Source organism: Heliconius melpomene, chromosome 7, assembly GCF_056956725.1.
Source record: "Heliconius melpomene rosina isolate 202511_hmr_F chromosome 7, ASM5695672v1, whole genome shotgun sequence".
In the NCBI taxonomy this organism is placed as follows: domain Eukaryota; kingdom Metazoa; phylum Arthropoda; class Insecta; order Lepidoptera; family Nymphalidae; genus Heliconius; species Heliconius melpomene.
The window spans coordinates 10,929,451-10,954,286 of NC_140395.1; the positions used below are offsets into that span (position 1 = coordinate 10,929,451).

The 24,836-nt window shown below is 30.7% G+C and overlaps 4 protein-coding genes across 7 annotated transcripts; 3 read left to right on the forward strand and 1 right to left on the reverse strand.

Annotated features, from left to right (window-relative positions):
* Nucleotides 1-220: 220 nt before the first annotated feature.
* Nucleotides 221-3,154, forward strand: l(2)09851 (WD repeat-containing protein 1 l(2)09851). The gene is made up of 7 exons (XM_085187729.1): nucleotides 221-653; nucleotides 733-904; nucleotides 1,162-1,380; nucleotides 1,672-1,808; nucleotides 1,960-2,114; nucleotides 2,466-2,683; nucleotides 2,992-3,154. The coding sequence occupies exons 1-7, from the start codon at nucleotides 346-348 to the stop codon at nucleotides 3,127-3,129; spliced, it is 1,347 nt and encodes a 448-aa protein (XP_085043855.1). The 5' UTR covers nucleotides 221-345; the 3' UTR covers nucleotides 3,130-3,154.
* Nucleotides 3,146-8,030, reverse strand: Pms2 (mismatch repair endonuclease PMS2). The gene is made up of 8 exons (XM_085187726.1): nucleotides 7,618-8,030; nucleotides 7,361-7,520; nucleotides 7,140-7,283; nucleotides 6,714-6,915; nucleotides 4,895-6,430; nucleotides 4,468-4,666; nucleotides 4,051-4,200; nucleotides 3,146-3,294 (listed from the first exon to the last, which is right to left on the reverse strand). The coding sequence occupies exons 1-8, from the start codon at nucleotides 7,705-7,707 to the stop codon at nucleotides 3,211-3,213; spliced, it is 2,565 nt and encodes an 854-aa protein (XP_085043852.1). The 5' UTR covers nucleotides 7,708-8,030; the 3' UTR covers nucleotides 3,146-3,210.
* Nucleotides 8,031-8,260: 230 nt separating this feature from the next.
* On the forward strand, nucleotides 8,261-18,313 carry Wbp2 (WW domain binding protein 2). Its single transcript, XM_085187731.1, has 7 exons — nucleotides 8,261-8,447; nucleotides 9,013-9,187; nucleotides 9,711-9,870; nucleotides 11,012-11,142; nucleotides 14,799-15,078; nucleotides 16,148-16,230; nucleotides 16,746-18,313. Exons 1-7 carry the CDS (start codon nucleotides 8,392-8,394, stop codon nucleotides 16,791-16,793), a joined length of 933 nt encoding a protein of 310 aa, XP_085043857.1. The 5' UTR covers nucleotides 8,261-8,391; the 3' UTR covers nucleotides 16,794-18,313.
* Nucleotides 18,314-18,600: 287 nt separating this feature from the next.
* On the forward strand, nucleotides 18,601-20,987 carry LOC146537849 (uncharacterized). 4 transcript variants are annotated; one of them, XM_085187733.1, is made up of 3 exons: nucleotides 18,856-18,992; nucleotides 19,068-19,150; nucleotides 19,255-19,823. In XM_085187733.1, exon 3 carries the CDS (start codon nucleotides 19,270-19,272, stop codon nucleotides 19,690-19,692), a length of 423 nt encoding a protein of 140 aa, XP_085043859.1. In that variant the 5' UTR covers nucleotides 18,856-18,992; nucleotides 19,068-19,150; nucleotides 19,255-19,269; the 3' UTR covers nucleotides 19,693-19,823. The 4 variants fall into 4 exon arrangements, 2 of the variants coding, with proteins under 2 accessions (XP_085043858.1, XP_085043859.1); XR_014878107.1 differs by lacking the exons at nucleotides 19,068-19,150; nucleotides 19,255-19,823 and adding an exon at nucleotides 18,601-18,738 and having other exon boundaries at nucleotides 18,832-18,968; XM_085187732.1 differs by lacking the exons at nucleotides 18,856-18,992; nucleotides 19,068-19,150 and adding an exon at nucleotides 18,607-18,738.
* Nucleotides 20,988-24,836: the final 3,849 nt, after the last annotated feature.

Here is a 24,836-nt window from a genome sequence, read left to right on the forward strand (position 1 = left end):
GACTGACTCTCAATTCAGTTCTTTAATGGATTTTGAGCGCGACAGTTGAGCACAAAATTACTTCGCCAATGATAAAACTTAAATATTCGCTAAAACTCTCACTAAAACGTGTGTTAACCAAAATAATCATAATATCTATCATTATAGCAAACTTCAACAGTCAGACCGTGATGTATAAGTTGTGAGGAATCTGTGATCACAAATATTGACTATTAATTGTCAACTGTCAAATTGACATTTAGATTTAAAAATTTAAGTTGCACGTGTTTTCGTCTATGTTGTGCTTACAAATTACAGTTAGTGATAATAATTAGCTACTCAACAGAACTGCATTTTAGAATAAAAATGTCAAATAATCCCGAGGACCAAATGGAAGAAAGTAGTGGTGAAAGTGACGACGAAGACATGGAAGAAGAAGCAAGTGATGATGAAGACGCCGGTCCTAAAACATATCTACCAGGTCAACCGTTGAAGGAAGATGAGCATTTGGTATGCGATCAATCAGCGTATGTTATGCTACATCAAGCGCAAACTGGGGCCCCATGTCTTAGTTTTGATATTATACCGGACAATTTAGGCAATGATCGGTGTCAATTTCCAATGACAGCCTACTTAGTTGCTGGTACTCAAGCATCGAGCGCACAACTTAATAAGTAAGACTAATACTGTTTCTATTGTAATTTTGATATTATTTATTTGCATTTGTAACTTTTTAAAATAAATGTTTTATAGTGTTTTAGTGGTCAAAATGTCAAATTTAAATCCAACATCAAAGGCTAATGACGAAGAAGCATCGGAAAATGAAGATGAGGATGATGATGAGGATGAAGACGAAGATGAGGAAATGAAACCACAAATGACATTTTCATTTATAAAACATCAAGGATGTGTTAATAGGATAAGAGTATGTAAACAGTTATTTTAATATAATCATCTAAATTATTTTTTTATTATTCTTAGAATGATATAATTGTTTTATTTAAAAATTTGTTCTCCATGCACATATAGTAAGTTACTTCACTATGAATTAGACTAGTTAATGCACACTGCACACACATAATTTGTCACTGCAGCCCTAAGACTCTTTCTTTATAAGCATTGATAAGGCGTGAGAGATCTAAAATTAAGAAAGAATTTGGCAATTTATATTTTTTATTGTAGGCAACAAATTTCAAGAACTCCATATTAGCGGCCAGCTGGTCAGAATTGGGTAGAGTAGATATTTGGAACATTACACAACAATTACAAGCTGTGGATGAACCCACACTTCTTGAGAGATATAATCTAGACACAGTAAATAATCCTGTGAAGCCTTTGTACTCCTTCAATGGACACCAACAAGAAGGGTTTGGTATGGATTGGTGTCCTACAGAACAAGGTGTTAGTATTTTTATTGATTATTTTGAACATTTTCTTATATATTTTTATAGCTTTATGCCAGGCAGAGGAAACCTAATGTTCTTATAATAACAAAATGCACTGCCCAAATTTTGAGATATTGTGTATTGAGTGTTGAATCCTTAATTACTTTGTTTTGAAGTAATGGAAATATAACTCTTTCTTTCAAGTGCAATTCAAATTCAAACCATCATGTTTATAGATGGACACTGTGCCACCTTACCATGACAATCTTATTTTATTTTGGTTTATTTCATTGGTAATATAATGTAGGTATTAGCAACTGGTGATTGTAGAAGAGACATTCATATATGGAAGCCAAATGAGGGTGGCACTTGGACTGTGGATCAGCGACCACTGGTTGGTCATACTAGTTCTGTTGAAGATATCCAGTGGTCACCTAATGAAAGGTAAGTAAATATATATACATATATGTTTTTAAAACTTTTAAAGATTTTAGCAGTTACATGTCTGAATAAATAGCTTATAATATTCAATAGAAATTATGTTTTTCTTAGCAAATTATAACATGTAGTATAGACTTAAATGTAATATTTTCAGAAATGTCCTAGCAACATGTTCAGTGGACAGGACCATTAGGATATGGGATACAAGAGCTCCACCTCATAAAGCATGCATGCTGACAGCTGAAAATGCACATGAAAATGATATTAATGTATTATCATGGAACAACAAAGAACCATTTATTGCTAGTGGTAACTATTCATTATATACTTTCTTCAATGGTTTCAGAAAAAGCTTGTATAGCATTTATTTGACAACATTTCATTGTGTCTGTTCTTCCTTTGTAATGTCATAATAACTTTCAGTAACCCACCTGTCCATTTCTAAGCATTTAGCAACATTTAAGTTCACTTTTACTAAGTAACAGTTATAATAGTATCATCATTTTTTTTTTGGATAAAAATTCTTACCATATATTGTGGTATACAAAGTAGAAATATATTAAAAATTTATACACCCCTCACTTATTTCCTGCTATATAAACCTGATAACTTTCCGCCTACTTAGCGATTATATTATCTTTAGTTTGTTGAATTTTTTAGGTGGTGATGATGGTTTTCTCCACATATGGGACTTAAGGCAGTTTCCAACGAACACTCCTATAGGTACCTTTAAGCATCACACAGCTCCAATTACATCGGTAGAGTGGCACTGGTCCGAGCCCAGTGTATTAGCATCTGCAGGGGAAGATAACCAGGTAGCTCTATGGGATTTAGCTGTAGAGCGGGATGATGAAGAAGTTGTAGATGAAGAATTAAAGGTGAATATATATTTTTATTACTTTCACCTATATTTCTGCCTATGTATGTAAGAAAATCTAGCAATGCTATTTGGAACCACTTTTTGTAATTTTCCTAATTAGTTCAAATCTTTGAACATTTTTGGATCTGATGAGACTGCAATATTTTTATAGCATGACTACCTTGCCAGCATGAACAGGAGAAGGAGAAAAGTAACTTTTAAGACTGTGTAGACCTAAGATTTAAAGAATATACATAGTTATCAAAGCTTCTCCCAAAAATTAATTGAATTTTTGTTCAATATTTCAATATTTTAATTTTGTTCTAGAATCTACCGCCACAGTTGCTTTTCATTCATCAAGGCCAAACTGATATAAAAGAACTCCACTGGCACAAACAAATGCCTGGCGTTATAGTGACAACTGCACATACAGGTTTCAACATATTCAAAACTATTAGTGTATGAAATAAAATTTCTAAAATGAAAAAAAGTAGTTTTATTGTATAAAAGAATAAAATTTTCCATGATTTTTGTCATTTTTCAATATTATAGTAATGTGGAGTCATCTTTAGTTTGTACCATTGCAAGGTTAACAAGGTGTCGTATTGTAGGTCGACCATGGGGACAGTTCTGTAAAACAAAAAAATATAAAGTCATATGATAAGTAAACATAATTTAAGAAGTGATAGATAAAAATTTAATAATATGTATTTATTACTTCTTAGATTAAGTTAAAAATGATGATTATTAATATATTTGGTATTTTTCTGTCAAATAATACATCATTATTTAATATATATATATAGTAAAATAATATAAATTTAATAAAAATATTTTTTGTTAAACATTTTCTACTTGAAAGAAAATCAAACAAAAAACGAACAAACTTTAATTATTTTTTCATATCATCTAAGTTGTGATAAATATTATTAGTTGTGTGATCAATCACCACTAGGGAAATGAATTATTTTGTTAGACTATTTTTACGTTTATGTTTTTTTTATTTTGAAAGAAGCGATCATTGGGTTTTGATACTAGGTCCTCGCGGTTAAAGCGGCTTCAACGTCATGCAAAATACAACACACGTAGTAGATAGCCGCCAACAACATGCTTAGTTTGATACTACGGTCGACGAGTCGTGACCCCCCTGAACATATCTGTATAGATGGCTGCACAGATTTGATTTAATTTTTTTTTTTTTACTTTTCATTATTTCCTTTGAAGTGTACAACGCGCAAAATCTCAGAAAGCTTAACTGAGGTCACAGCTCGTCTATCGTACTATAACCGCGCGTATAAGAATTTCACAGTAGCGCGATAAGGACATGGCTGGCGTAAATATTCATATATCTATTTTCTTAAAACATTTTTTTATCCATAAACATACCCAAGGTTTATCAATATCAGCCATATGGTCCACAAGTTTCCGCATATCAGCTTTACCCAGGGCGGTGCCGATCATGACTGATTTCCTGCAAGCTCGCGACGCAAACATGGCTCTCACCCTACTTGGCCTGCAATTTTCTGATTGACCTTCCTTAAAAAATATAAAGTTTTATTTATATATATTTTATTATAATGTTAAATGGCCGACGTCGTGCAACGGCACAGCGACCGTAAACGTGAATGTTGTGGTTTCGATTTTCACTCTGGTAATTAGATAAAAAGCGGCGTTAAGACTTGATACTCAACAGACAATGTTTTGAAATTTATATGCTTGGGGAATAAATAAACATCAAATAAAACGTTTCATCATATGAATACTTCATTTTTATATTATGCTGTAAACATTTTGACAATTTACCTTTAACATAAATAACAATTCTTCAATATCCTCTTTACCAAATATCCAATTCTTTGACATTGGTAATGTAAGCAGCTTCACTCTCTTGGTAGGAGGGGCATTTTCATCTATTTGAAATGTGAAACCGTTCTTTTTAAAAATAGCCAAATTATCCATTAATATTTGTTCATTAACTCCTGTCAATTCCAATTGTTGTGGACTGGGGAATAAGACGGAATAAACTTATATATTGGAATTAAATAAACTTCAGTAAAATGTATTCTGTAACATTTTACAGAAGAACTCATTAGTTCTGCTATGCGACATGCAATGTCAAGAAAAAATTGGTGGTGTGAGAGGGAATGGGGGAACTCAACACTAGGTTCCATCTATCCATCATATTTTACTAACTTTTTAAAATAAATATATATATATATATAATACTTACATTACAAGTTTCTGACTAGTCAATTCTGTAGTTTTCTGTAATGTTTCAAAATTATATATTTCATCAGTTGCATGTTGATCTATTATGAAAAGATCATCTTCTAGCCTTGTTATAATAAAACCTAAATTAAATTGACCTATAATAGACATTCTTCTAAAGGAGTCCTTCGATATTTCCTTACTTAATTCTTCTTCACATTTTTTATTAAAAACAGGATTAATAGCTGCTTTAAATTTTACTTTAGTTAAATCAGATTTATTATTCTTCTTATTATATATGTCTGTTAATTCCCTAATATGATCTAAAGAGGTTTTTAAATTAACAGATCTCCTTGTACACTTGCCGAGATCTTCTTTATCTGTCACTACTTTATGTACTTTTATTTTTGGTGTTTTAACTAAATCTTTTGTTTTACAAGTAATTGTGTGAGATTCTTCAATAACAACACCCGGGTGATCTTCTATGTATATTTTTGGTACTTCATTTGAAACATTTTCAAACACAGTATCTCTTATAGTTTCTTTTTTAATACTTAAACTTTCATTACAAAAATTATTTGTATCAGTTTTATTGTCATTTGAGATTATGCTAATATTTTCAGTATGATTTTTTTGATTTGTTCCTTTTATATTGATTTCTTCATTCGTATTTTCAATATGAGTTTCTTCTTCATTTATAACTTCATCAGAAACATAAATCTTTTTTACACTAATATAATTTTCTAAATTTGATGTAGATTTCCTCTTCAGCTCTGAACTAATTATAAATTCTTTTTTGTCACTAACCAATGAATCTGGTTTATTGCTGAATTGTTTTAGAAAAGATTGAAATACCCTTGGTTGCTTTAACTCTGGTTCAATTTTTTGATTGGAAATGTTAGATGCCTCCAAAGTTCTAGGTATATCTTCGAATAGTTTAAGCAATGAACTTTTTAAAACATCTAGCAAAGCTTTTTCTTTTGTTAGAAATATTTTTCTTTTATCTGGAGTAACATTGACATCCACACTAATTCTTTCAATCTTTATATTGAGGAAAACAAAGGGATATTGATTTACATTGTACTGTCTGTAAATTTCATTAACAAGTTTAATAGCTTTAGTGGGTTCACATGGCCTTGAATTTACATAAAAAAATTGTCTATCCGTGCTTGACCGACCACTGCCATGAGCACATGATGATATGTATCCTTCGAGCACAACCGGATTCGGTACATTTTTGTAGCCTTGGTGTTTTTGAGAGGTAGTAATTTCTTGTGAACATTTTATTTCATCATTTTGAGCATCATTTGAATCTTCTGATAAATCGATTTCTACATCCTCAATGTTGACACTGTCTTCATTTTCTTTGACTTCACCTGATAAACCTCTGAATATATTATCTTTAATATTAGATACTAATTCAGTCTTTATTTCAAGAATACTTTGTAATTGTTTAAGTCCAAAAACACAAGCAATGTTATCTTTATATGAAGTTGAACCTTGTGTTGCTACTACTAATGATTTGTTATTTGAACTTGTCTGGTTACTACATGTTATTCTAAAAAATTACATAAAGTAAATAGTATAGTTATATTAAACAGCATAGCATTCACAATTAAAACAATATATAAGAGGCTGTTATGGTGCATAAAACAGAGTCTCTTAACAGAAGGAATTCACTTTGTATTTAATATTAATGGACACAACTAATACTTTTATGTACAGAATTCACAATTCAATCAAATTATAACATATATTGATGAACTGTACTTTTAATATGCCTATAATTTTTAAATATAAATGGAATAAATAATCATGAAACATTATATTGAAATACTTACTTAACCCCTTTACATATCAAACAGTAAGCATATAACAAATTTGTCATTTTATTAAATTCCCTTTTAGCATTTTTATGGAATTCCTTTTTGCGTACTGGAAGTGAGTGAAACAAGTTAGATAGAGTTACTGTAGTTCCTATTTGTCGAGAACATGGAGTCTGCTTCATTATTTTGCCTTTATGGTCAAATTCCATTTTTGTAGCTGAAAACAAACAATTTAAATTGATAGTGGTTAGTCTTGAATATGGGAAAAGTCAGCTTCACACTGTATCCCAGAGAAAGCGGGGTAAGCAGAGGGAATCCAGTGTTAAGACACTCCCAGTGGAAAGTGAGAAATGAAATATTACAACACTAGATTTCTTTTGCCTATTTTAAATAAAAAAAACCATGAAGCTGCTTTTTTACCTATGTCAAAAAATAACTTACCAAATTGGCTCCTATCATGTTTTGTTGTAATTGTAAGATCAGCTAAAGAACACAATGAGCTTAATGCTTCTCCTCTAAACCCAAAACTAGATACTCCAAGTAGATCTGAATAATCACTTAGTTTTGAAGTGTGATACTTTAAAGCTGCCAACAATAATTTTAGTAATAAATAATTAAATTCAAGATGAAAATGAATGGGGATAATTTTTAATCATGCTTACTCAATGATGCAAAATTATCTTCAGTTACACCTGAACCATTATCTGAGACTTCAATTAAATCAATGCCATAATTCTTCAATCTTATATCAACATTTGTGGCACCAGCATCAAGTGAATTTTCCACTAATTCTTTTACTGCTACTGCTAAACTTAGAACAACCTAATAAAAATGACTCAGTTTAAAAGAGGTTTAATCATAATAATATTTTTTATTATAATGTACTAATATGTAAAACATTTAAGTACACACTACATACCTGCCCAGAACATATTTTATGAACAGTTTCTTTGTTAATGGGTTGAATAGAATTACTCGAACCATTTTTTGAAATATTTACGTTTTCCATGATTTAGTTTAAGTTGATTATGAAACAGAGCATAATTAAGATATTCGTACATAAATTTACCTCAGATAGTAAATCTCCGAATACTTTGATATTTAATTTTTGGTCGTTAAATGCATTTAAGTATGTACGATTTACAATTTAGATATTTGAATTTTGCCAGACAAATTATTTTAAGGTTAATTGATATTTCTATAATTAAAATACATTGAATCGATTCACTATTTGACATCGATTACATACGATGTTTTATAAATAATATTCAGTCCGATGTTTGAATGTTAAAGCGTAAGCGAGAGCAATTACCAAAAGTAGAGTCAATAAAAGCTTTCGGCTGGTAGCCAACGAGCATTTACTATAGCTATATAAGCTGGCTTGAACCAACCAAAAGACCACACCCACAAATAAGCTTACACTTCACTCATGGAAGGTATTTAAATTAATAGTTTATGTATTTAATAAATATGTCATGAAAAAATCGATTCTATAATAAATAGAATTGAAATCGCAATCTCTATCAATACAATATGTCAGTTTGACATGTCTTTGTTTGTCAACTCCAACAGCAAATGGAAGTGACAAGTGTCAGTAAACGTAAAGTTCGAGATTGTACGTGAACTACGAAGTATATTGATTACAAAAAAGTAGTCTATTTATTATTTTATATTTCTGTTATTAACATTCATAATGTCATTAAATACTGCACATGCCGATCATGGTGTGTTGATACATGCTGGCGAAGTGTAAGTTCTTACTTTTTACTGAAAATATTAAATGGTGTAATCAATAGTCATGATATGAGTCATAATCAATATTTAGCAGTATACACAATTTTTTTACAGTCGTTTTTGTTGTTTTCATTCATATTATTTTATCACAGTCTTTTTATTTTACCCTTTTAATAAATACTCTCTTATCTTTACGCTTTAACCTTCCTTTGATAAATAGGACTTTAGGTTGAGTGACAAATTTAAGAAAACTTTTAATAAATTTTACTAAATGTTCAAAAAAATATGTTATCACAATCAAATATATTTTGAATCCAGCTAAAGCATCCATGATTATACAAATTTATATGGCACCAAACTTACAGATTGTTACCCTAAGGTTGTCCAGTTATATTAACTTGTTACTAACACACTGTACGATTTAACCATTTGCTGGCCGACCTTGGTAAGATTTTGATAGAAAATGAAGAGTATAGGAGCACACTGAACTTAGCAGTGCAGATGTTGTGTACATTTATATTGTACTATGTTTTTTATATTACATATTATTTACTTCAATCTTTTATTTCCTTTTTTTCAGTATAATCTTATTTTCTGACAATGTGGCAGTTGAGTTTTACGGAAATGAAACACAAGAATTCAAGGGCACAAAAAATGGCCGCATGTATCTCACAACTCACAGAATGATTTATAATTCAAAAAATAATTCAGATCCTCTTAGATCATTTAGTTTCCCTTTTATTGCCCTACAAGATGTAAGTATCATGTATATGATTAGTTTATATTGTATATTAGTTGTGTATAAATGTTGCAAATGAACTTTAACTCTTTTAGGGTTCTGTAGAAAGTCTATCTGTCTGTCCCTAAGAAAAATAGGAATTCTATACTATTACTCCACTCCAGGATGTATCTCATGGACTATGATATAATAATATAAAATAATATGTAAAAAACAGTGGAAATTTTCACAGATGATTATTTCTGTTGCAACAAATACAAAAAACAATAAAATATTTACGTTTTTAAAGATAATGCTATGAAATCATGCTATTTATTATTTATAAAAAGGGCAAAATATTTTTTGTTGTATGAATGTGCACAAGTCCTACTTGGCACTTGGCCGATTTTTTCTCTTCAAACTATATCAGAATGGATAGAGGAAACCTCATAACTACCCTCACTACTGCCCAATTAAAACCCAAAAAAAGTCGCCGTCGTAATTACGATGGCCTAAAAAGTAAAAAAATACATACAAAAAAAATTAACACATAATTTTAGGTAACAGTGGAACAACCAATGTTTGGTGCGAATTATATCAAAGGCAAAGTTCGAGCACAACCCAATGGTAATTTTATTGGTGAAGTGAAATTCAAATTGACTTTCAAGTCTGGAGGAGCTATAGAATTTGGACAGGCCATGTTGAAAGCTGCACACCTTGGTATGCATAATTCTGCACTACATATTATATCTTTATTGTGAATAGCTTATCAGCATGTAATTAATTTACTGCATTATTCATTTAAATAAATAAAAGAATTTTCTATTGTCTATTCATTTTAAAGACATAGAAAGTATGATATTGTCTATAATTAATGTTTAGATACACAGTATAAAATTCTGTGGAATTTGAGCTCAAATTTATTTAATTTAATTTGGCATAACTTAGCAACGCTAAAGTGGCATCAATAGTATGCGTGAGAAGATAGAACAAACTATTTAAGTAATTATCTTATCTATACATGACTTTTGTTAGTTTATCAGATTAAATTATATTTCGCAAACATGTTTTGTACACTCATACATGATTCACAGGCTTATTGTACTGAAATATAGACACATAAATAAATATATGAACTAAATGTATAAGTTATATTATGTGATTTATCTTGATTTTCACATCTTAAAATGTATTCCTTGCCTATAGCAGAGTAGGCAGAGAGAACAACAATGTAGAAAAAAATATTTGTTTGTTTATTGTTAATTGATTTAATGATTGCAATTGTATATTTCATTCTATATTATAGAAAAAACATTTTTCTTATTCAAGATTACTTAATTCATAAAATACCACAATTAATTTTAAAATTTAAATATTTAATTTCTATATTTTTAAACAATTGTAACAGCAGCTGCAATGATATGATGTTATCTGAACAATACAACTTTTGTTTATAACATATTACTTATTACCTATAGTCCTATACCATTGCATTTATTAAAAAAAATACCAAATGAAGTAACTGTTGAGCAACATGGTGTTCAGGGTTTCTGTAAAAATCCGGCAGAATTGAAAATATACAATTTTATACTTCATTACTATTGAATTGAGAGATATTTCAAAATGGGTGACATATTTAACATGTCCAGACGTTCCGCTTGTGTATCCCGATGTCCCAAAACATGACACCAGGACACATAGATGTCCTGTAAATTTGATCAGTCGAATTATTTGTTAAAGTGATAATTATACCCAAAAGTATTTAAGCCACTCTAAAAAACAAATGCCACCATAAAATGGTCACGTTAGTTATACCCCATTAGTAAAGCACAATCTATTTAATTTAAACTTTGGTTCCCAGCCTCTCGTCACATGTCGCCCAACGCGCCGCCCCCGCCGTACACGGCGCCCACGGGCCCGTGGCACGCCGCGCCGCCGCCCGCCTACGCGCCGCCCCCGCAGGGATACTACGGATGGGTGCCGCCCTATACTGTAAGACTTAGTGTTAAGGTTACGGCTTTGGAGGTTTTTGCTGTATCCCGCATATGGTGTAGACAGACGGACCTATCACGTCATATGGATCCTTGATTTCCTGAAAAAATCGTATTTCTACATTTACAAAGTCAAAGTCAAAAGTCAAAATATCTTTATTCCATAAAAATGCTTAACATTTACTTGGACATGTCATAAAGTAGAAAAAAAAATGCAAATTAAAAATAACAAAAAAAAATGTGCAATTTTGACTTGAAAAAAGCCCGTTCAAATGGTTGAGCTCATGAGAAGATACAGGCAAAGAAACTCATGGCCACTCTTTTTAAATGCCAACATTTGTTACAAATTACAATTAACAATTTTAACTTAGAAATAGAGCAACTCATTTCCAAACATCTTTATCGCGAACATAATCTTTAACAGAGTAATATGCTTTTTGGCAGAGCCTGTGCTTTACCACTTTTTTAAATTTGTTCAGTGATAAATTAACCATGTCGTTTGGAAGTTTGTTATAAAAGTGTATACTTTGACCTACGAATGAGTGAGACACTTTATGGAGCCTAGAGAAGGGCACAGCAAGCTTATTTTTATTTCTTAAATTATGTTGATGGAGGTCACTGTTTTTATTAAATTTATTAATATTTTTATGCACATATACTAAGTTATCGTAAATATATTGGGAGTGTAGTGTGAGGATGTTAAAGTCTTTGAATTTATTTCTTAGTGACTCCCGTGGACCCATTTTATAGACTGCTCGGACAGCCCGTTTTTGGAGCACAAAAATGGTATCTATGTCAGCGGCACTGCCCCAAAGTAATAGGCCGTAAGACATAATGCTATGAAAATAGCTGAAGTATACTAAACGCGCGGTGTCAACATCGGTCAGTTGACGAATCTTACGGACAGCATACGCTGCCGAACTAAGTCTACCAGATAAAGTTTCTATATGCGGACCCCATTGTAACTTAGCATCTAATGTTATACCTAAGAAAACAGCTTCATTAACTACTTTAAGTTCCTCATTGTTCATCAAAACCCTGGTTTCTACTTGTTGCACATTCTTAGTAAAGAACCTGATACATTTAGTTTTACTACTATTTAAAAGCAAGTTATTGACACTAAACCAGTGTAATATCCTAGAAAGAGCATTGTTTACATCGTCAATTTCCAATTGCCGTCTATTAACCTTAAAAACTAAAGATGTATCATCTGCAAACAACACTATTTCACAGATATCTCTCATAAGGTGAGGTAAGTCATTGATGTACAAAAGGAACAAAAACGGACCCAGAATAGAGCCTTGTGGCACCCCCAATGCTACAGGTGACCCGTGTGATAGTTTCCCGTTGACATTTACTTTTTGAATCCTATCACTTAAATAAGAAGTGAGAAGATCCAAAGCAATGCCTCTTATACCATAGTGGTGTAGCTTCCTGATAAGAGTTTTATGCTGCACACAGTCAAATGCTTTGGACAAGTCACAAAACACCCCAAAGGCATCACGTGACTCCTCCCAAGCCGCGAATACACTCTCTAATAATTTGACCCCAGCATCAGATGTTGACCTTCCACGAGTGAAACCAAATTGACCTGTGTGCAGTAATTTATTTTTATTAAAATAAGTAAGAAGCTGACTGAGTATCAGCTTTTCAAAAATTTTACTAAACGTAGGTAGTACTGAAATCGGTCTGAAATTTGTAGGGTCTTGCGTACTACCTGATTTAAACAATGGAGTTATTTTACTATATTTCATCAAATCAGGAAACACTCCACAATCAATACATCTATTAAAAATTGTAACTAAATCAGGAATCAAAATATCAATTAAATAATTTATGATATTAACTGAGACACCCCACAAGTCGGCTGTCTTTTTCATACTAATTGATTTGAAAGCTACACTAATGTCTGAATAATTTACATGACGGAAAACGAAACCATTATAAAATTCGGGAACATTGTCTTTAATTAACGATTCTGCAATAGTGGTAGAAGAACCTAAATCGTTTGTTAGACTGACTGGGAAAGTAGAGAAAAACTTTTCAAATGCAATGGCCACTTCTAAATCGGAATCAACAATGTGACCGTCAATACTAAGTTTAAAATTAGAATCTTTCACTCTAGTTCTCCCAGTCTCGGCATTAACAACCTTCCAAGTGGCTTCAATTTTATTATTACTATTTCTGATTTTTGTTTTAATAAATAAAGATTTTGCAATTTTGCAAACACTTTTGAAAATTTTAGAGTAAGATTGTAAGTACTCTTTAAACTCTTCACCACTATTAAACTGTTTTTCATAATATAACATATACAGCGTCTCCCTACTCTTATAAATACCTGCTGTGGCCCAGTCACCAAAGATAGGACTATCGGTAATTGTAATCTCTTTGGGAGTAAATATTGAATGAAATTTATTAATAAAAGAGTAAAAAAAAGAATTGTACAAAGAATTAGGAGTTAAAGTTATATCTAAAACTAGTAAATTAGTTAGTAAACTAACTCTCATACGTTCCAAACGACTAGCTGTGACAGGTACAAAAGCAATTTTTCTCTTAGCCACCTGTTTTTTCTTACTAGAGAATTCTACTAGCTGACCAGAGTGGTCAGAATCCAATTTATTAATAATGCTTTTGTAGCATGGAATAATGTCAGTAAATATGTTATCTATACAAGTACTAGTCGTAGGAGTTATTCTGGTTGGCTCCATAAATAAATTAAGTAAATTGTGTGACTTAAAAAGACTTAATAAATTTATGGTGGGACTTAAACTTTCCAAAATATTAACATTAAAGTCCCCACACACTAACAAAGGCTTACCCGACTTGGTAAGTTTGCTTAAGGCCTCATCCATTACTTCTAAAAATAATTTTAAATTTGCGGAGGGAGGTCTGTATACACATATAACAATGAATTGCTCTAGTTGAACACACGCTAATTCGATAGAACATTCTACAGAAAGGGACACAATATCTTTCCGTTCCTTGAACTTAAGGTTCTTGTTTAATATAATAAGCGACCCCCCGTGTATTGTGTTGATTCTGCAGAATGAGACTACTTAAAGCTATGGCCGTTTATATTGCAAAAAACGCGTAGTTCGACACTAAAATTAATAAGGTACTTCCGGTTGACCCAGAAATTTAGCGGTTAGGATCTACAGTACTAGTTCGGGAAAGAAATCTGAAACTGTACATTTGTGGTAAAATCTTAAAAAATAGTAGCCTTAAAAGGGAGGGCAAAATTTGCTATTAAAGCCGCTAGTTCAAGTGAGATATCAGATGAAAGGGCTCTGTCTACGCTAAGCTTGAATTTCAGTAAAAGGTCGAGATCTCCAAATTTTTTACGGAACCCTAGGTGGCAGGACCCTGACTCACGCTTGTCTGCTTTATTTTTTAAAAAGCAGCAATTTCATACTTTCCTGATATGCAATAGGATAAGTAAAAAGAACCCTAATTTCTGTTCAAATCGAGGTATTGCCTGATGATTGGCGGAACTCATCACCTGGCTTTGTTTATCAGAGCGAAATAATAAAACAAGAAATAATCATCCCCCGAGTTAACATCAGACCCCAACAATCGACAATCTTTACAGTCAGTTACTGCTCCACAACACCACACATGTTCAATTAGTCATATTACAACTAATAATAAACATTTCAGGCTTTCCCCGATCAACCGTCTCCAAATTCAGTATTCGTATCGAACAGCCCGCCGCCGTATCCTGGAGTGATGGGTGTCACCTATCCACCAGGAGCTGGATTTTCTGGCTCATCCGGGCCTAGCCCTACAGGTGCGAACGGTTACCCGGGTAATATGCCCCCGGGATATCCCGGTAGTGTACCACCTGGTTACCCAGGTACCGCACCCCCGGGTTACCCAGGTAACGCGCCCCCCGGATACCCCGGAGGCTTTGCGTCAGCACCCGGCATGTCCTCAAATGGTAAGATATTTATTAAATAGTATTAGTAGATATTAAAGTAAATATTATTGTTTACAGGTTACATTACTATTGTTAAATGGATCCCATTTTATTAAAGGTAGTTTATATTTGAAAAAGGTAGCGAGCTAAACATTTATTTGTTTATAACTAACTATCTATTTAAGAAGTATGCAAGGCTAACAAAAATATACGACTAGCTAACAAAATAACACCTTACATGACATTGCTATGTAAACAGTAATAAATTACAATAAAATGCTATTTTACACTAGATTGTATGGTGTTAATTCTAACTTCTAAGGAAAATATATTTCACTTTTTTATGAATAGTTCTTGAAAAAAAAAAAATTTTTATTAAGTAATACTATCCAAGATTACTAAAATGATCATTATGCGTGGAATAAAATGCTGATATTCACTTTCCCGCTGGCTCATCTCAGCAGAATCCTTGGTTAAGCCAATGGTGGTTTCATGAAGGACTGCACTATGGACATTTTTGTGATGAATCAAGAGTACTTGTAAGGGCCTAAGTAAATAAAATATTTTAATTTTGTTACTCAACAAATATAAATATACATATATTAAGATGTATATATTATATGTGTTTTGACAACACTATGGTATTCTGTTCTAGTTAAAAAATAAAGTATATTTATTATAGAATTATTGTTATAACCCTCTTGTAAATTGATGAGTTCAAAGATAAGTTTTTCCTTAGGAATTTTTCTACTAAATATAATTGCAGGTCATGGTGTGATCTTAGTCGTTTAATTTTTAAGGTACTAAATTTATAACGTTTTTTTTATTGATGTACAATGTTTTAACGTATCCTGGTTTCTCCTAAAACTCTTCATTTAATTATTTTTAATTATTCATCTTAGAGTGCAGTTATTTGCTAACATCGTTTTAGTGTAGTTTTGTATGTACAGTACATAATATTTTTTATAACTATACATCCGTTGTAGTCACAACTTGAAGTAACTCTATTTAAATATGGCATAAGTATATTATAGTTTACAGTAAATATACTAAAGTATTGTTGTTGTAGTAGTTTATAAAATAATTTCAGATGCTAAAGCAGCGGAAGCGGCCCAGAGCGCCTATTACGATCCTAACAAGCCCCAAACCGCGTATGTACCACCCCCGTACAATGTGAGTATATGTTTTTATAGCTCCACGTTACATTCCAGGTATGTTCCATAGTAGGTTAAACAGAAGGAACCTAGTATTAAGACACTCCATTCCCCAGGCATCTCTGAATACAACCAAGTAGGCATAGATTCTACAACTGTAACATTTAAATTTAGGCACTGGCTCACTGCTTCACTCTCCTGCGACGGTATGTATGTATAAATAAGTAATTAGATTTACTTATATAAAGTTTTTAACACAAATTAGTTTATAAAATTTGCAATGTCTATGTTGAAATGTATTATTTTTGTGTGAATTATTAAATAATTATATATTTTGTGCTCAGAAATATAAAATACATCTATAATAAATAACTGGTGGAGTTCTATGAACAAATATTGGACTTTAACATATTAAATCTCTTCAAATTTATATATTTGGTAAATATCAAAATAAAATTAAATGTATAAAAGAATTTAATAAATTTAAAACAGTTTTGAAATTTAATCTAATAATTTTAATTTTGTTTTTTACAGGATCAACCGCCGACCTATCAAGAATCTACGTCCAAGAAAGAAAATTAAAGCACTGTCCCCATTTCCACATGGATACACCTCACACGTCTAATGGCTAATATAAACTTAGAAAAAGAAATAAAAATTTATAAATGCTAAATTATACAAGTATTTTGAAATAAATATGATAAAAAATGTGCTTTACGCCCCACATTCCAACTTTTGTGCTAAAATGAGTGCTTTCGTTTACTTAGTCAGTATGAAAAATATAAAAGTGTTTCTAATATTATTAATATTTCAATTAAAGTTGTCATGAAAAATCTATATTTTTTTGTGTATTTAAATTAATTTATAAGGCCGTTGAGCCGTTTATTGTAGAGCGTCTGGCTGTAGTAACGTAATTTATTAATTCGAGCCGGGGTTTTTGCTCTGATAACAAGTTAAAGCGCGGCATTGTGTTCCGCCACTAAACGTCTCGAAAATGGAATGGCGTGGCATAATACTAGGTTTCCTCTGCCGTCTCTGCTTTATAAGGCATACACTTGTGTGACGCTAAAAAATATATAATATTCACTACTACTTAGTTAAAGACTGCATAGTCAATGTTGTTGCGTTACGTTTATTAATACTGTAATATCGTTATTAATTATTTATATACACAATGTTATTTAAACTTATTTCTAAATTATTTTAATAAATGCTTAATGTAATGTAATACTTACTGCTCTTTTTCTGTACCTATTATAATATAATAAATCAGGCTGTCGTAAATCAGCACGCCGTAGTTTTTGGTTCACATACTAATCTTAAGTAATTCCTATGTTTTAAATACACCTTGCCTAGTTTATTACGACTAACTGCAGAATTTCACTACAAAATAAAAAATATATTCTTTCATGTAAACGAAATATAAGGAACATAGTAAAATATAAGTGATATTTTGCTATGTCTTGATATCCTTTAAAATTAGTAATGTATAAAAAATACCTTATTACTTATAATGTATAAATATCTATCAAATTGTGCTTTAGTGTATCTTATTGCCTATAAATTATTATTTTAATTAAACAAAATTTATATTCAAATGCATTGTTGTGCGTAAATATTAAATTTTATATGAATGTGATAATGCTAGCGCTGTCGGATTAAGACAATACATATTTTTTAATTTCGGTAACATTTAGTCAAATTACACAAAAATTAACTAAATGTATTAAGATTTTTGTTTTTTCGCAACGTTTCTAAACTTTGCAATAGGGGTCGACCAAGGTGACACTTGTCTGTCAGTTGACACAATTATTATATCAAACTACCGCCAATGATTATATTGTTGCTTCGCGACTACGAACTAACTACTACGACCTAAGGGTTTGAAACGTCGGGATTCCAATAATAATAAAATAGTAAAATTTAAAAAGGAAATTGATTACAAATAATTTATTAATCTACCACTATTTGTTTGCAGTTAACTGCATTTTTTTTAAATTAAATTTATGCATTGTCTTTGACAATTAGTAATGACATAAATACAGTTTAATTTATTGATTGTAGTTGAGTTATGTTAAAAATAAAGTATTCTTATATTGCAATTATGTTTCTATTTACATAAACCTTTATATGTAATAATACCACGTTTTTCACAAGCTGGACTAAAAATGCGGGAAGCAATGTAATTATAGTGATTTAAATTATGTCAATTAACTTACATAATATTATACACTTGCAAATATAACTCTTAGTACGTGTTCGTTTAACAAACACCTAGTAAATGTGTTTGATGTTTTTATTGCAAAACACTAAATAATATCTTATGAATGTTTTCTGTGACGTAAAATATTTTAACCTTTTCATACTAAATATAAAAAGTATCAAATGTCAGCGTTGAAAAAAGAAGATAAATTTTCTGTTCTGTCAAATATACAAAATTAAAGTTGTTATAAAAATAAAATTAAAAAAAAGTTTAAAGATATGAAGTAAATAATTAAAACTGAATAAATTCGGCTTTTTATTATGGGTAAGAAGTAGAAACCTTTAACAGTAGTTTTGTTTAATGTCGGTTTACTTTTCATCTGCCACTCAAAAACAACATTTCTGAGTATAATTACAGTTTCAGATCCATCAAAAACTTAGCATCCATAGAACTCCGATATAATACTGTAAATATATAAGCCATCCGGTTCTCTTAATTTTCGTGGACAAAATAATTTTGTTACACTTTATTTTACGATTAATTAAGTTTATGACAAAGAAGAATCATGAATAAACATTGTAAGTATATATCTTTAAATTATTATGTAATTTTCCCAAAAAGCTTCTTTCAAAGCCTCGTTAATCGTTTTTAAGGTGACAATTTACGTGCTTTTTGGTGATTCGAGTTATTTGATTGAAAATAAACCTTAGTGACATAGTTATGATAACAACGATCGGTAAGTCTATTAATTTATGTTTTATTCTGTAAATGAGTGGCAGATGAATTTAAACTTATTAAATTATACTTATACTCTTTAATATATGTACAAATCTCTTGCAGATTAAAATCTTGCTGATGGCGCCTTCAGTACACCCACCTTGTACACCGACAGCTTCGTGCACACCGGTAAGATGTCATCCTACACCTCCACCATGCCAAAATCCAGAAAAATGCCTGAAGAAGACTACTTCGAAAGGCATAAAGCCTTGCAGAAGTGCAGTGTCCATTATGGCTACAAAAGCTAGAACAACTTGTAGTAGCTGTGGTAAATTCAAAACTAAATCATCAGATCCTAGAAATGTGAAGTCAGTAGAAAAATTTCTAAAACAAAAGTCTAAAGAAGCAAAAATGAAGAAGGACGATAGATTAACAGGAGGCCACAGTTACTTAGATTATACAAGAAAGCAAGGTACTCCAAGATCTAACAGCGAATGCTGCGCTGGTAAAGGCCACAGAGGACGGGTACGAAGACGAAAAAAATGTTGCACAATTCTTTAAGAATTTTATCATCTCTACTACCAGTAGAGAATTTTTTTTTTGGTATAACAATAAGTAATACCTATGTATGCATCCAAATAAAATACTACTCGGTGCCCATTGGAAATGTAAATTGTTTTACTTAAGAAGTTTTATAACAGAAACTTACTTTTCTTAATAAATTGTGCCTTTTAATATAGGTTTTTTAATATTGCATCGTTATTAATTGTTTATCCATTAATCTATTTTTAGATCTCCTAGTTATTCAAAACTATCTAAAGCTAAAAAAAAATAAACTACTAAAAGGAGTGATCTCGTTTTATATATTTCAACCTAGGAATTTAAATGCAAAAAAGATCAAATTTTATAATGAACAATGATAAAATATATTAAAATTCTAAGCAGAAACAATAATTTCTAGCATCAATAACTAATGAACTACTTATAATAGTTAACTTTTGTACAGCCCTATACATTCAAATCAGCTTTGCCAGATTTTGTCTTGTGGAAAACCGGGATTTTTATCTCTGGAAGTGTTAATAACTTATTAAAAAAATAAAGTAATAAAAAAAGAATTCTCAAAGTCCGTGGAATAATTCACGAAAAGATGGACTATGTCTGTCTCTCTCGGGACATTTCAATTTTGGGCTAAATAACGGGACAACTAGCAACGCTGATTCTAATATAACTTTTCCTTGCTGTGCAATAAACCGAGCCGTCTTTGATTTTAATTTCGAGATAAAATAGACCGTATTTGAATATAATTACTCCGCCTTAATATTATATTTAGACAGCTATGGGGCTTATATATTGCCGGTATTTAGCTTTGTTTAACAAACTACTATTATATATATTGGGATATACTTACTTAAATGATAAATTATACCTACCTAGTCTAGTTTTTGGCGTTGGTATAATCAGCTCATAAGTTTTATTGCTTCAAATATAATTATATTAAAAGTAGCGATTACTAATATTATACAAATAATAAAATATGAAATAAGTATATCTTTTAATTTAACACCTACACTTTTATTACAAGTATTCCATAAGAGCTCCAAGTAGTTAAGTTTAAACACAATGCGTGTAATTTAAATATTTTGTTTTAAAAAATAAAAACACAGATACTTAATAAAATTTACGTAAGTATTTATTTACAATATATTACATTTTTTCAGCTGTATATTCAACAAAAAGCATGAAACCTTGCATATCTGAGCCGACATGCAGTATTCATAAGCATAGACCCCGGCCAGCTCCTTGCCCTGATCCAGAGAAATGCTATAAAAAATGTGCAAAAAGTAAGAGTAAGAATAAATGCCCTAGCGCTATGGAGTCCATTAACCGTATAGGGTCTCCTTGTGAATGTGCAAGGGTTCAATCAAAAGACTCCAGAATGAGTAATAAAAGAACAAATAAAACACACCAGAAACGACTTCGAAAAGCATACAAGCAACGCTCATCGGAATCCCGTTGGCGAAGAGAGAAAAAATGTTGTACTATAATATAATTTTTTTAATTTTCTAAATAATCAAACAACATATATAAAACCTACAATTGTTTTAATATTACATGTTAAAAGTATTGATTTTCTATAAAAGTATTTAAATATGTGCGTCGTAAAATGACCTATAGATTTTTTTAATATTAAATTGATACTGTTATTTTTATACGTCGGTAATGCTATTAGGCATCGATCATCGATCTTTTGATTTAACCGGTGTTACCGTACAATACCAGTAGAGTTGTATAAGCGTGAAGATTAAAAAATAAAGCACAGTGGTAGAATATTATTAAATTGAAATTAAACCTAGGTACATGAATAACAAACTTTTAGGTATAGAGCTTGTATTTAACTTATAAAAAAAGATTGTAATTACCTACTATATGTTTTAATATATTACCTTGTAGTGCCTATTCTATTTTTTAATCAGTCTAAAAATCAACATATCATTTTATGTAATAAAATAAATAATTAAATTTTGGTAGTTTGTAACATCGATATTATTGCTGTCAGTGTTTTTTAAGAATAATTATTATATTACAAATAAAATTTATTACAAATAATAATAACAATAATTTTACTATATTTTGTTTTATTTTTTATCTTCATTGTTTCATTTTTCATTAGTACTTATTTTAAAAATCGAATCGAATCGATTCTTCAATCGAATCGTGAGGGTCAACTCTATAGTTTTCCAAACGAAAAGAGCTACAAAATTAGCGTTAATAGTGCTGCTAAGAGAAAGACAAAAATTTTATGGAAACGAACGAGTGGCAAGTAGTTCTATTGATAATATGTACTGTATGTGATAAATAATAAAATAATATTTTTTTCATACATTTCAATTATCTTTAGGTCCAGTAAAGTATTTTTTTTTGTGCGAGTCTTAGTTGGCCCGGATTATTGACGTTTTGTGAGTCTTAAGAATAGGCTTCTGAGTGGTGTTTGTGTCGGTGTTCAATTTGTGGGTGTGCGATAAAGCGAATGTTTAATTTATTAAAGATAAAAACTTGTGTTTTTTACGTTCATTGAGAGTGCAAATTTGTGTTTTGTAAATTATATCTAATATGTGCTGTGAATTAGCATTGATGTGGCAAACCGGATCGCACCGAGGTGGTGAAAACGTGACTCTGTTTTAAGGTCAGTATTTGATTTTCTTTTCTAATTTTTGCTTTACGCCTACAAATAATCGATTTGGCGTGAGTGATTCAAGCACTGTGTTTTTTAACATATAAAATTATTATTGCTATGTAAAGTAGGGATTGTTAATGTCAGTATATTATTAAAATTTTCACACAACATATGATTTACATATTTTTTTGTATATATACATAAATTGTCTGTTATTATTAAGCCATTCATTAAATTTAGACTAGCTGTAGTTTTATTATAACTAGAGTATTTTAATTATACAGTTTCCTAATTTAAATAATATAATAATAATTCTACAAAGCTATTACATATTTAAAAATAAATAAAAAGTAAACCTTGAGAACTAATTAATTGTTATTAACATATGCTCTTACACAACTCAAAACATAAAATTATAATATAGTATATTCTATATTATAATGAACTATTTTTATTTATTTATTGCATATTTTATTATTTCCTCCAAAAAATGCTTGGGATTATTTAAATATATTTCTTTATATATTTTTCTTTTTTCTGGAGAACAATGAATACTAATAAAATAATGAATAACAATTTAACAGTTGGTTCTTATATTGGCAACATAGTAATCATAAGAAAATTTAAATACACTATTTAACCTTCTATGATATAAAGATTGGCATAAACTGGAACCACAGAAACTAAATAGCTTAGATTTCAATAAGAAGGAGCTATACTGGAATTACACTAAACCCACCACAGAACTCAGCTATGGCTGATGAGCTGATTGCAGATGAAATGAAAAGTAAAAATCTTCCATACATGTTCTTTTATGTATAAGTTCATTGTGCTGTAGAGCAATGGTGTCTGGCTGTAAGCATAACAGTTGTGGACATAGATCCTCACTCGGGAAATGAATTACTATTATGTCTCATCTCCGTTAGATGAACTATTACATTGAGTTTTACTATTTGTTTTTTATTTTTGTTCCAATATATGTCATAGTAAGAGGCAGGCATCTAGTGTTAACGCAATAACCTCAATTTGCATCAAATTTGGGTGTGTTGAGTGGCATAATTCAATGCTGCTTCTCTTCTTCTTCTGCTCTTCTTACCAGAGCAAAGAAATAAAAGTAATTCATTCCCATGAGTAGGAATCAAACTTACAACCATCACATTTACAGTTAGAAATGATGCTGCCGTGCCCTGACCTCCCTTTTTTTATATTTTTCTAATCAATGCTAAAATATTTTTAATTTTGGAGGCTGATCAGTTTTAAGGTCATATCTACATAGTCTGGCAATTATTTTGAACATGTTATTTTTTTAGAGCTATAAAATACTTGGAAACATAAAAACAGTTAATTTTTTAATTAATTGAAAGCAAAAAGTTATAAAGTTTTAAATTCAATTTAATCTGATTATATTTTAGGTTTATTTATGTCAAATTTCTACTTAAAACAGCCCTTGAACATATATTAAATGTTCATTTAAGTGCTATTATTATTAAAAGTTTTAGTCTTAGGAGATAAAAGTACAGTAGAACAAAGAAAGTAAAAACATATTAAACATATTATAATTTTTGTTTGGTTTTTTTCACAACCAATGAATCTATTTTAACTGGATTTTGAATATTTGCATTTTTTCATCATAATCTGTCTGTGGTCACAGAGATACTATGTATACCTGTTAGTATGTACAGTAGTCAACTTTAAAGTGTTTGTAACTTATTGTAAATATAAAAAGCTTTTAAAAATATATGCAATTTAACTGGTTAAAAATATTGTTTAAAGAACATGTCACATTTAGACAAGTTTAAGGCTAATTCTTAATAACCATCTAATTTTGAACAACTTATTCTTTAGTTTAAATATTTAAATAAACTTTGTAATATTTCAATTTCATAAACTAGATTGAAAAAGTATAAAATGGGAAAGAATTATAGATGCACATCAATTTAAATAAAATAAATCAGGTTCACACTCTATCCCGCACACAGCAGGATAGGCAGAGGGAACCTAGAGTTCAGACACTCCATTCCCCAGAATCTGGAAGCATTCTGGAGGCATTGCTCGTTGAGTCGCAGTACTTAACGCCGCATTTGGCCTGAAGACAAGAGAGAAAAGAAATATAAATTTAAATAAATATTACATCTCCTCGAGTGGGGATCGGGCCCACAATCATTCAGGTATATACAGTACCACTTTGTGCCACTGCGCCACTAGTCTCAGATAATAATCCAAATTATATATTTTATAAATATTGGTGTTTTTTGTGTATATTTATAAAAAAAAATATTAAAATATATTAATAACCTATTGATAAAATCCTAATATGTATTTATACTTAAAAAAACGCGCGCAAAACAGCACAACATAACTCTTAAGTATTAAGAGCGGAACTAGGTTTTGCGCTTGCTTATCAAGAGTAGGCGTGACGTGTCCAAGTGGCGAGAAGCCGGCGGACCCTTCTGTCCACCCTAACTGAAGTATCCCCTTCACAAAATATGTCGGCTAACTTGTTCTAAGTATCTACAAAAGTGTCAGTGTA

What these genes read in the sequence shown, in the direction of transcription:
- Pms2 (XM_085187726.1), bottom strand. Translation starts at nt 7,707, where the DNA reads ATGGAAAACGTAAATATTTCAAAAAATGGTTCGAGTAATTCTATTCAA. An exon ending in ACATGATAGGAGCCAATTTG is followed by an intron (nt 6,916 to 7,139) that starts GTAAGTTATTTT and finishes GTTTGTTTTCAG; the next exon opens with CTACAAAAATGGAATTTGAC. An exon ending in CTGATATTGATAAACCTTGG is followed by an intron (nt 3,295 to 4,050) that starts GTATGTTTATGG and finishes TTTGTTTTACAG; the next exon opens with AACTGTCCCCATGGTCGACC.
- Wbp2 (XM_085187731.1), top strand. Translation starts at nt 8,392, where the DNA reads ATGTCATTAAATACTGCACATGCCGATCATGGTGTGTTGATACATGCT. An exon ending in TTGATACATGCTGGCGAAGT is followed by an intron (nt 8,448 to 9,012) that starts GTAAGTTCTTAC and finishes CCTTTTTTTCAG; the next exon opens with TATAATCTTATTTTCTGACA. An exon ending in GTTGAAAGCTGCACACCTTG is followed by an intron (nt 9,871 to 11,011) that starts GTATGCATAATT and finishes TTTGGTTCCCAG; the next exon opens with CCTCTCGTCACATGTCGCCC.
- LOC146537849 (XM_085187732.1), top strand. Translation starts at nt 19,270, where the DNA reads ATGGCGCCTTCAGTACACCCACCTTGTACACCGACAGCTTCGTGCACA.